Genomic DNA, 12780 nt, shown 5'->3' with positions numbered 1-12780 from the left:
GGTTAAGTATTTTTTCCAAAAGATAAAAACCCTACATTTAACACTTCTTTTCCTAATGAAATTTAGTGATGGATTACAGACAAACATTTCAGTTCAAAGAGTAATGAATGACCAGTATATATTACATACAGAAAAATAAGTATTATGTTTTAATAGAAGGAATACCCTGAAAGAGCTTCTATTAACTAGTCAATGATCTCAATTTCCTAAATATAGTTTCACAAATGTCTGAAGGAATACTTTCCAAGAATTATTATCTTTTCTCTGTACATACTCTTTTATTCTTTCTCAAAATATCCATGTTTTAATACCCCTCTTGTAAACAATTCATGCAAACACTCTGGGAGGTAAATATGAGCAAATTCCTCAGAGTTAATGACTAACGAAAACTAACTGAAGAACAGGTACCAAACCAGTTACTTCTTTTGGAATACTTAAAAAAAAAAAAAAAAAACTTTCTTTTTTTAAGCTGTGACTAACTCAGCAACTGAGAGAGATCAAATTCTTTAAATTCTTCTAAACCATACCAAAATAGTCAATATACAAAAACAGTGAATTTTCTCTTTAATCAGCAGTAAATAGAATAGTTCAATCTTTAGAAACTGATATCTAAATTCTTTATGCCTTTCAAAACACAAGGTCTAATCCTGGCTGTTTCCTGATCGCTAAAATTCTCAATAGAGATTGGAATACTCCTATCACTATTTTGATTTGAAAGCCAGAATGAAGAGCAAGGAGTTATTTGAAAAGCATGTGTGTCCCTCATTTTTATCACTGTGCCAAAAATAAAACAGGAATTTTAACAGTGTATCATATGTTGTTATTTCCTTCTGCTTATTTAGCAATAAAAACTTGTCCCACCCCAATAAAAAGTAATGTGGTAGATCAACAATGTATAAACTGTTTAAACTATTCTGTACAAGTTTTCAATGAAAAGCAGTTAAAGCGGAAACTATGAACTCCTTAGGTATATATAGAAGTTCCATGAATTTACCCTCTCAAGTAAGAATGTTTTAGAATTTCTTAAAAAAATTCTCCATTTGTGAAAACATCCCACAAATTAAAATTTTCATTGCTTGTAAACACCATAAATATTATACCAATTGTGGCTTCAAATGCATAAAACCATTAATTCTATCTGTATCTAAAATATACCTCAGAAAATAATTAAGACAGGTATTTTTTAGGATAAACAATAGAATTCAGTTTTTAAAAAGCATGGCAGATTCACAGTGCTTGTTAATATTCAATATATTCCTTTGTATGTTACAAAAAATAATTTTGGGAAAAAAGTTACATGGGTAGGTACGTACCTCAAAAATAAAAAGTATCGCATCCAATTCCTCCCTTTGAGACTTGTGACCTAAAACATTGTTACAGAAAAATATTTAAACATTATCATTTTGTCCTCAATGTCAACAACCACTTAAAAACCTTAAAATATTTCAGGCACAGTTTTTTCTCAGTGGTTTTTTAATAAAATATTTAAACTGTATTCTGTTCAATGTGTAGACAATATCATAACATCTCTACTCCTTTTAGACAATTAAATTTAGGTTCTACGTATTTATGTCTAACAAACAAATCATAATATACTGTGGCAAACTCTTAAGTGAACTCTTAAAAATAAAATTATGAAAATGACTGCTCAAACCTGACACATGGCCCTAGGGCAGAGTAAAGGTGAGAAAACAGGTAAATCTGACCAGAGAAAAGGCAAATCTTCTAAGCGTTCTCAAAATAATAAGGGTATTATTAATACTACTAACCCACAGTCTGAGCAGGGTGTCTACAAGCCATCTGAGAGGAGAAGTGAAATAATACTGAAATTCCAATGTGCAAGAGTCTATTTTAAGTGAATGTTTATGACCATTATTTGAAACATCAGCATAAGCCAGGATTGATTTTAACATCTTACCTTTCTGTTTAAGACTAGCTTCGATAGTAACAAAATTCTCAAAAAACACATAATATATATGTGAAAAATGTTGGTCAAAAAACTGTTTAAGATCAATGGATTCTGCATTCTCTGAAAAATAAATGAAAACAGTTTTTAGTGATTACTATTTATATCACATTCAGCAAATATTTACTGTGGCAAGTTTCCTTCAAAAATGCCAAAGAACTGCTCTTAAACGTCTATTAAAATATTTGAGAGACTTATTTATACCTTATTCTCACAGCTTTAGTTTTTAAAGATTTTAATTTTAATTTTAAAAACTGGCTAAATCAAGATATTATAATCTTTGAAGAAAACAATGTCTTAGAAAGATTCATCCAAAATCATTAAACAAACCAAAAAAAGTTTTATTTTCAATTCACAGCTCACATTTTGTAACTTCTCCCCAAGACAGTTAAAAATCAGTATTTCTAAGAGTAATAAAACATGACTAAAATACATTTATTTTAAATATCTAACAACAGGCTTTACAAATAGGCATTTAAGTATTACAAAACTCATAAAATACTGCTACAAGAACTGTCAGTGTAGTCCAAAGCACAGAAAACTAAACATTTAACTGTATCCACAGCAGCAAGCGTTGGGTACTAACACAAAATTACTTTCAAAATACAGGAAGGAGTGAAGGTGGGGAAAGAAGAAAAGCTTTGACAGAGAATGTATTATCTGAAAAGATCTTTGCGGACAGGAAGGAATTTGGATATGATGTGGTGGTTTTGAATAAGAAAGACGTTCTTGGCATAAACAAAAACATGAAGTGAAGAAAACAGGATAGAATGCAGAAAAATCATTCATTTTTGCTGGCTTTGACCATTTTGATAAAAATAAAATGGAAAAAGTAGCCTTGATAGGTCATGAAATGTCTTTAAGTGCAAACTAAGGAAATGGCATTTATCATTTGAAGAAAGATACCAACATAGGTATATAGGTGCTTGTGCTTGGTTGCTCTGTCTTGTCCAATGCTTTGCAACCTCATGGACTGCAGCCTGCCAGGCTTCTCTGTACATGGGGATTCTCCAGGCAAGAATACTGGAGTGGGTTGCCATGCCCTACTCCAGGGCATCTTCCCAACCCAGGGATCAAACCCAGGTCTCCCACATTGCAGGTGAATTCTTTACCGTCTGAGCCACCAGGGAAGCCCAAGAATAATGGAGTGGGTAGCCTATCTCTTCTCCAGGGGATATTCAAACCAGGCTCCCCTGCATTGCAGGCAGATTCTTTACTTAGGCATTTTATTGTTTGTTTTCAGAGGGAATGATTAAGTTGGGGAAAGGGGGAGGAATTAATAACTTTTATATACTTCCAACTATTCAAATTCATTTACAAAAAGCATGTGTCTCTTCTATAATAAACAAATTTGAAAAAAGAAACTGGAAAAAAAAAATTTTTTTTAATACCCTGGGAGTGAAATATAGGATAAACTACTACTTGTTGGTAAATTCAAGTTAAAGGTAAGAATCAATTAATTTCTTGGAAGGCTTTAAGGCTGAAAAGAAGATTTCAGTATAAAGTTAAGTATTAACAACATATACATAGCACTTTAAACTCTCTGTGGTGTATTATCTTATTCTATGAATATTCATAATAACTCCCAAATTGATACCTCATCTATGGAGTTTTCCAAGACTGTTTCCCTTTTGCTTCACCCTCCCAAAGGAAGGGATGGATGCCCTCTCCTCTCTATTTCCTTCTGTTCTCTACAATTCTCTCTCATGAAAGTAATTATGTCTCAAGTATTTCCTTGTCTCTTTTCCAGGACTTGCCTATAGCTTCTTTAGGACAGAAAGTGTATCTGCCTTAGCATTTCCAAAACTTAAGCACAGTGCTGAACATGCAAATGTGTTTTATTATAAATAAACAAATTACTTTGATTTTATGGTATTCACTTTGTAGCTCAGAAATTTATATCTTGGAAAACACTGCATAACCTGCTGACAAGCAAAATAGCATTGCTTCATCTTGACTGGAATAAGAACACCCAGGTTCTATTCCTACCTGTAACAGTATCTGTGTGACTCTTCAGAGAACTGGCGGGGGGGGGGGGCGGCGGGTAACAGCTAACATAAACAATATTTCCCATATGCCAGACACTCTTCTAAGTTCCTTATAGAAATTAATTCCTATATTCCTCAAAACAGCACTATGAAATAAGTACTATTATTATCCTGACTCTAAAGATGAGGAAACAGGCATAGAGAGTTTAAGTAATTCAGTTAGTAAGAAACAGAGTCATGGATTTAAACTCAACACAGCCTGGACTGGGCTTCCTCGATGGCTCAGACTAAAGAATTCACCTGTGATCGATCCCTGGGTTGGGAAGATCCCCTGGAGGATGGCATGGCAACCCACTCTAGTATTCTTGCCTGGAGAATCCCCATGGACAGAGGAGCCTGGCAGTCCATGGGGTCTCAAAGAGTGAGACACAAAAGAGTGACTAAGCATACATAGCAAACACAGCCTGGACTTAGTGCTTATGCTCTTAACCTCTATGTTATTCAGCCTCCAGTGTTAACACATTTATAAGAAAAATAAGAAAAGAACAAAGAGTAACAGTCACTGAATACTAGTTAAACATATTTTAAAGAATACCAAAACAGAACACATGCACTAAAATAAACAGGAAAAGTATTCTATTTTCCCCACAGAGTAGTTTGAAATAACAAAGAACTATGAAATCAGAATGAAATAAACTGCTATAATTATCACTAAATTTCCTGAAACTAATGTTTCTAACAAAACTAATGTCCCCAGGGAAAAAAGAAAATGAGAACAAAAACAGAGCAAAACAAAAAAAAATCAAAACATACCAGAAGCAAACGTGAATCAACTTAAGATTTTGCAACATAATTTAGGAGCCAAGACAGCGTCTCTCTATTTCCTTCCCATAAAGCAGGTTAAACAAAGCCTGGAAACTACATACTTACTAATAAAAAGTACTGAATCAAAATTAAGAAGTTTGTTTTTTATATCCGTATCTATTTATAATGATCTAGTTAGCAAATAAAAACTGTTATAAAATACTTTTGCTCATCAAGTCACAAAATTTACATGGTGGGGGGGAAATAGGAGAAGAAACACAAAAAAAGTGGATATAAAAGGATAGGTAGATACAAAAGAATAATATAAAAGAAGTCTTACTAATTTAAAAATAACACAAAAGAAAGGAAATATAAAAAGAAAAGCAGGAAGATAGATTATGGAAAAAACTTCTACCCAATACCTTTCTCCCCATCCCCCGCAAATGACCATAACCCATTATGGGTATTGTTTTTTTCTCTTTGTGTGAATGCCTCCATTAATTTCAGTCAATATGGCTCCTAATTACGTCACATTAGCTGATACAACTGTCCCTCTGTATCAGCAGGTGATGGTTCCAGGAACCCATCAGATGCCAAAATCCAAGCATACTCAAGTAAGTCCCTTACATAAAATGACACAATATCTGCATATAACTTATGCACATCCTCCCACACACTTTACATCATCTGTTGCTGCTGCTAAGTCACGTCAGTAGTGTCCGACTCTGTGCAACCCCATAGATTGCAGCCCTCCAGGCTCCCCCGTCCCTGGGAATCTCCAGGCAAGAACATTGGAGTGGGTTGCCATTCCCTTCTCCAGTGAATGAAAGTGAAAAGTAAAAGTGAAGTCGCTCAGTCATGTCTGACTCTTAGCGACCCCATGGACTGCAGCCTACCAGGCTCCTCTGTCCATGGGATTTCCCAGGCAAGAGTACTGGAGTGGGGTGCCATTGCCTTCTCCGTTACATCATCTGTAGGTTACTTATAAAACCTAACACGATATAAATGCTACATAAATAGTTGACTGGGTGCAGTGAGTTCAAGTTTTGACTTCTGGAACTTTCCAGAACTTTTTTTTCCTAAATATTTTGGATCCATGGTAGGTTGAATCTGAGGATGCAGACCCACCACTCCAAGATGGAGTGCCAATTACATTATTCTCTTATAGATACTAGATGCTGTGGGGGACAGGAAGCATGCCTTAGCTTCTTTAACCTTGGATATTTTTTTCAAAATTTTAATCTGAGGGAGTGCTCTGCATAGTGCTAAACTGATGGCTGGAACTTAAAAGCTTAAACATTCAAAATTTGCCCAATTTTAGAAATACTTCTGTTTGATTTGTTTGTGAACTAGAGGTTCCTTAAAGGAATCAAATAAACATTTCAACTATAAATTAAGATTGAAGTTTCTGAGATTGTAAAAAACTAACTTAGGCTTCGGAATGCTTTGAAGACCTTTGGGAATACTAACTTTAAGTGGCGAAACAGTTCCAGACCTCACTGAGTTTTCGCAAATAAAATTTCAGATGTCTCTTTAAGGTCTTTTTATGAATAAGGTTAACACATCTATTTCCTACTACATACTCTGAAGACATTTAAGCTCTGTAACATACATAATCAAAAATTACACAGTTTAGAAGCCAGTGTTCCTGAGCTTAAATTTCCAACACCCGTACTAAATACCTTCCTTATAAAAGTTATCACATAACCCAAGTTGGAAGATCAAAAATTCAAAAAATTTTGCAATATTATCATTCTTCCTCCTCACCTGTTTAAAAAATAATTACCATTTAGAACTTTTTCTCAAATGATGGCATTATAATACACTAAACTATGAAGCGTACCACAAGGAATCTGCTTCTAATAATAAAGTAACAAACAACGCAAATTATTTCCTTAAAATAACCAATAATAATGAGGACTGATGCAACAATATGGTGAATAACACCAAAAACCTCTCCAACTGCAGAGACACAGAAACGCTGGATAAAAATAAACACAAGAAGGAGTGGAAATGAAGACAAGAGAGTAAGTAGGAAAGGAGGAAGTAGGATGTTGGAAAATGGCTAAAAGGGGAGAGGAAGATGGTAAGAATGTGGAATGGTGAAAGGCAGGATATGGAGGGAAGGAGACTGGAAGGAAGGATGAAGAGAAGGGAGAAAGGTAAGGGGAAAGAAACACAAAAATATAGTATTAAGATACAAACAATATGGAGTTAAGCAAAAATAAGGAGGAAAGCAGAAAAGTAGAAGGAAAAGAGAAAAGAGGAGCAGGGGGGTAAAACTACACAAACAGGCTGGAAAATTATAAATAATACATTATCAAGTTCTAAAAAGAGGCAGATATATGAGAAGTGAGAAGAAACTGAGAAAATGGAGGAAGAAAAGAAAGGACAAAAGAAAGAAATACTTGGAAGACAGCCTGGTGCTCTTATTCAGAATGTTCTAACTCAGAAGAATAACAAGATGAAAATATCAGAAGAGAAGATGGCAGAGTAGGAGAATGTGTGTTCATTTCCTCCTGCAAGAGCACCAAAATTGCAGCTAGCTGTTGAACAACCACCGACAGAGGACGCCGGAACCCACCAAAAAAAGATACTCCACGTCCAGAGACAAAGAAGAGACCTGTGGTGAGATGGTAGAGCAGCACAATCATGATACAATGAAATCCAGTAACTGCAGGGGGGGTACCCACAAACTGGAGAACAATACTACCAAAGCGGTTCTCCCACTGCTGCAAAGGTTCTGAACCTCACCCCAGGTTTCCCAGCCTGGGGATCTGATAAAGGGACTGGGAATCCCCATGCAATCTGACCTTGAGGGCCAGCGGGATTTGATTACAGGGCTTCCAGGGGCCTGAGGAAAAGGGAGACTCCAGTCTTGGAGAGCACAAACAAAATTTTGCACATACCAAGACCCAGAGCAAAGGAGCAGTGACCCCATGGGAGACTGAACCAAAATTACCTGCTAGTGTTGGAGGGCTGCCTGTGGAGGCATGGGATGGCATGGGGACAGGGGCACTGGCAGCATCAGGCCAGGAAGGGCTCCCTTACTGTAAATGCTCTTGGAGTTCACCATTAATCCTACCATAGAGCCCGCAGACCCCAAGTCTGGGTCAGCGCAGTCACTCAGTCATGTCCAACTCTTTGCCACCCCATGGACTGCAGCTGAGTGCCTGAAGAACTGTGGACAGATATTCATGACACTGTACACGAGGCAGTGATCAAGACCATCCTCAAGAAAAAGAAATGCAAAAATGCAAAATGGTTGTCTGAGGAGGCCTTACAAATAGCTGAGAAAAGAAGAGAGGCTAAAGGCAAAGGAGAAAAGGAAATACATACCCATCTGAAGGCAGAGTTCCAAAGAATAGCAAGGAGAGATAAGAAAGGCTTCCTCAGCGATCAGTGCAAAGAAATAGAGGAAAACAACAGAATGGAAAAGACTAGAGATCTCATCAAGAAAATTAGACATACCAAGGGAACATTTCATGCAAAGATGGGCTCAATAAAGGACAGAAACGGTATGGACCTAACAGAAGCAGAAGATATTAAGAAGAGGTGGCAAGAATACACAGAAGAACTATACAAAAAAGATCTTCATGACCCAGATAACCATGATGGTGAGATCATTCACCTAGACTCGGACATCCTAGAGTGCAGTCAAGTGGGCCTTAGGAAACATCACTATGAACAAAGCTTGTGGAGGTGATGGAATTCAAGTTGAGCTATTTCAAATCCTAAAAGATGATGCTGTGAAAGTGCTGCACTCAATATGCCAGCAAATTTGGAAAACTCAGCAGTGGCCACAGGACTGGGAAAGGCCGGTTTTCATTCTAATCCCAAAGAAAGGCAATGCCAAAGAACGTTCAAACTACTGCATAACTGTACTCACCTCACACTTGAGCAAAGTAATGCTCAAAATCCTCCAAGCCAGGCTTCAACAGTACATGAACTGTGAACTTCCAGATGTTCAAGCGGATTTAGAAAAGGCAGAGGAACCAGAGACCAAATTGCCAACATCCGTTGGGTCATCGAAAAAGCAAGAGAGTTCCAGAAAAAACATCTCTTTCTGCTTTATTGACTATGCCAAAGCCTTTGACAGTGTGGATGACAACAAACTGTGGAAAATTCGTAAAGAGATGGGAAGACCAGACCACGTGACTTGCCTCCTAAGAGGCAGGTCAAGAAGCAACAGTTAGAACTGGACATGGAACAACAGACTGGTTCCAAATAGGAAAAGGAGTATGTCAGGACTGTGTATTGTCCCCCTGCTTATTTAACTTATATGCAGAGTACATCATGAGAAATGCTGTACTGGATGAAGCACAAGCTGGAATAAAGATTACTGGGAGAAATACCAATAACCTCAGATATGCAGATGACACCACCCTTATGGCAGAAAGTGAAGAGGAACTAAAAAGCCTTTTGATGAAAGTGAAAGGGGAGAGTGAAAAAGTTGGCTTAAAGCTCAGCATTCAGAAAACTAAGATCATGGCATCTGATCCCATCACTTCATGGCAAATAGATGGGGAAACAATGGAAAGAGTGGCTGACTTTATTTGGGGGAGCTCCAAAATCACTGCAGATGGTGACTGCAGCCATGAAACTAAAAGACGCTTACTCCTTGGAAGGAAAGTTATGACCAACCTAGACAGCTTATTAAGAAGCAGAGATATTATTTTACCAACAAAGGTCCATCTGGTCAAGGGTATAATTTTTCCAGTAGTCATATATGGATGTGAGCGTTGGACTTTAAAGAAAGCTGAATGCTGAAGAATTGATGCTTTTGAACTGTGGTGGTGGAGAAGATTCTTGAGAGTCCCTTGGACAGCAAGGAAATCCAACCAATCCATCCTAAAGGAAATGAGTCCTGAATATTCACTGGAAGGACTGATGCTGAAGCTGAAACTCCAATACTTTGGCCACCTGATGCGAAGAACTGAGTCATTTGAAAAGATCCTGATACTGGGAAAGGTAGAAAGCAGGAGAAGAAGGGGACGACAGAGGATGTCACTAACTCAACTGACATGAGTTTGAGTCAACTCCAGGAGTTGGCAATGCAGAGGGAAGCCTGGCGTGCTGCAGTCCATCAGGTCGCAAAGAGTCAGACACGACTGAGCAACTGAACTGAACTGAATGTATTTTGACAAAAAGCTCTATTTACCAGGAAGCCTTAATTTCCATGCTGCATGAAGAGTTATAAAATATAAAAAGAAAAACCAACAGTTATCTAAGGAAAAGCAAAGTCACTTAAAGTGTGGTAGATTTTGGAGAGGGTGGGATGTATGTAGAAAGTGACATGGTAACACACACTACCATACCTAAAACACACAGCCGATGGGAATTTGCTGAATGATTCAGGGAACTCAAACCAGGACTCCATAACAACCTAGAGGGGTGGGATGTGGAGGGAGGTTCAAGAGGGAGAGGACACATGTGTACCTACGGCTGATTCATGTTGATGGCTGGTAGAAGCCAACACAACACTGAAGAGCAATTATCCTTTGATTAAAAATAGATAAATTTTTTAAAAGTATGGTAGATTTTAACACATCTCAGATTTAGCAAAGGTAAGGCTAGTTAACTATGCGTAAGATTTGAACAACACAATTAGCACTTTCCCCTTAAAACTCTGAATTCAATACAGTATAAATCTTTTCATGTAAAAGTGAACTAGTAAGGACATAAACTAAAGAGAAAAAGAACCAAGAAAAACAGCACAAACCATTCTCTCTGGACATTGCTGGTGGTTCAGAGGTAAAGATTCTGCCTGCAATGTAGGAGACCCGGATTCAATCCTTGGGTCAGGAAGATGCCCTGGAGAAGGGAATGGCAACCCACTCGTCTTCTTGCCTGGAGAATCCCATGGACAGAGGAGCCTGGTGGGCTACAGTTCATGGGGTTGCAGAGAGTCAAGACACGACTGAGTGATTAACACGTGCTCTCTGACCAAAATTAAATAAAATTTAGAATTAATAACAAAAGTTAACCCCCCATATAAAAGGAGGAAAGTGCTGGAGAGGACTAGAGGTAAGAGTCCCAAGTACTCATATAGGCCAGGAAGAGTACCTAATTCCCACAAGCCAGACTAGATTGATGCAGCAATTAACCCTAGAATGAACACTACTCCAGAGCCACCTAACATATCATAAAAGCAAGATGCAAACAGATCAAACTGTTTTCAAGATCATCTGAACAGAGCTCAATTTTATAGGTATACAAATATCCAGGATGAAATAAATTCATCTTATCTGGTATTTAATTGAAGACTACCAGGCATGCAGAGAAGCAGGAAAACCTAAATCATAATGAAGAAAATAATCATCAAATCAGATTTAAACCAGATTTTAACACAGATGTTAGGCAGGCAGAAAAGGAAAGGCAGACAGTTATTCTACCCATATTCCACATATCCAAAAAGTTGAGGATGGAAGCTGTATAAAAAGAACTCCTCAAATCGAGCTTCTAGGTATCAGTCAAAATTACAATGTCTAAGGTGAAATGTTAAGAGATGTGTACATATAGGTACTATAAACACGGGGCTGCCCCAGGTGGTTCAGTGGTAAAGAATTGTCACCTGCCAATGCAGCAGATGCGGGTTCGATCATGGGTTGGGAAGATTCCAACGGCAACTCACTCCAGTATTCTTACCTAAGAAATCCCATGGATTGAGAAGTCCAGTGGGCTACAGTCCATGGGGTCGTAAAAGAGTCAGACATGACTCAGTGACTAAACAACTACTATAAACATTAAAGCAACTACTAAAATAAAACAAAAATGTATGGGTAACAAGCCAAAAAAAAAAAAAGAATACAAAAAGCACAAAAATACTTGATTAATCCAAACAAAGGCAGAAAATAATAATATTCAAAAGGGGTAAGTAGAAGATAAAGAGTAGATGACAGACTCTATATAAATAATCACACTAAATAAAAATGATACCCTCAAAATGTTAAAGACTGTCAGATGGATAAAAAAGCAAAACTCAACTACGCCGCTCACAGGAAATATAAACTGTGCACTTAAAATATATGCAGTTTACTATATGTTAGTTATGTATAACTAACATACATTTTAAACAGCTCAATAAAGCTGTTTAAAAAAATTTTATATATATTCAACACTATTTTCAATAGTTTCATTCCAGTATGATTTTTGAAGTGAGAGTGGGCGAAATGGAACTTCAAAAATAAAGTTTCTGGAATCACTCTAGAAATGCATTGATCTACAGAGTTATTTCCTCAACACTTAAACCTATGCTCCTCTGTGTCCACAGAAGTTTTTGCACATGTGAATAACATTCTTGCACTGGCAAGCAGATTCTTTACCACTGCACCACCTGGAAGCTCCCCATGAATGCATTCTTAAGAAAAAAACCCCAAACTTGGAAAACACTCATAAAAACATTTACAAAGGAATTTAAAGCAATATAAACAAAGCCAAAAAACAACCACCTTTTTCTTAATGCTTTCAGAAATAGTCTACCGTCCCAACATTTTAACTAGAAAAAATTACTCAGAAAATAATTACTAAAATCTATTTTTATTTTTATATAATGAATCAATATTAACATAAATGAAAATGGCAAACTCACTCTTGTATTTAACAATGTAGCAAGCAGACAAGTCAATCTCTCTCTTGATAACTGTCTTGAATGTTTTAAAAAACAAAAGCTAGGAACCTATCTCTTGTATAAATACTTAAGATGTTTGTTTTTTTTATCTTTCAAATACTTATTATTCATTAGTCCTTTACCATGAAAAGCAGGCAGATACAAATCATACTAAAAACATGCTAAAATTTCAAAGCAAGCAAAATCGCTTAAGATATGTAGCTCATCTCTTTACCATACTGATGTTTCAAAATAGCTGCAGAAAAGCTCCTGATATGATAGGAAGATAAAAACGTATAGAACTGAAAGAACAAAAAGCACTGAAGGAAGCATTAATATCTGAAGCACATTAAAAAGCAGACATTACTTTGCCAGCAAAGGTCCATCTAGTCAAGGCTATGGTTTTTCCCGTG

General features: G+C 36.9%; 1 protein-coding gene across 4 annotated transcripts in view; it reads right to left on the bottom strand.

The window, feature by feature from the left end:
• RALGAPA1 (Ral GTPase activating protein catalytic subunit alpha 1) overlaps positions 1-12780 on the bottom strand; it is a 207309-nt gene that overhangs the window by 172127 nt on the left and 22402 nt on the right. For all 4 annotated transcript variants that reach the window (XM_055418250.2, XM_055418252.2, XM_055418251.2 and 1 more), the window contains exons 2-3: positions 1919-2029; positions 1314-1363 (exon numbers count right to left, since the gene is read on the bottom strand). In XM_055418250.2, coding sequence (XP_055274225.2) covers positions 1314-1363; positions 1919-2029 — 161 coding nt within the window. The remainder of the gene's footprint in view (positions 1-1313; positions 1364-1918; positions 2030-12780) is intronic.

Source organism: Moschus berezovskii, chromosome 21 (genome assembly GCF_049115385.1).
Source record: "Moschus berezovskii isolate FMDL1 chromosome 21, NW_MosBer_1.0, whole genome shotgun sequence".
NCBI classification, from domain to species: Eukaryota; Metazoa; Chordata; class Mammalia; order Artiodactyla; family Moschidae; genus Moschus; species Moschus berezovskii.
The sequence above is the reverse complement of the archived record's forward strand: the minus strand, read 5'-3'. Positions and strand labels throughout refer to the sequence as shown.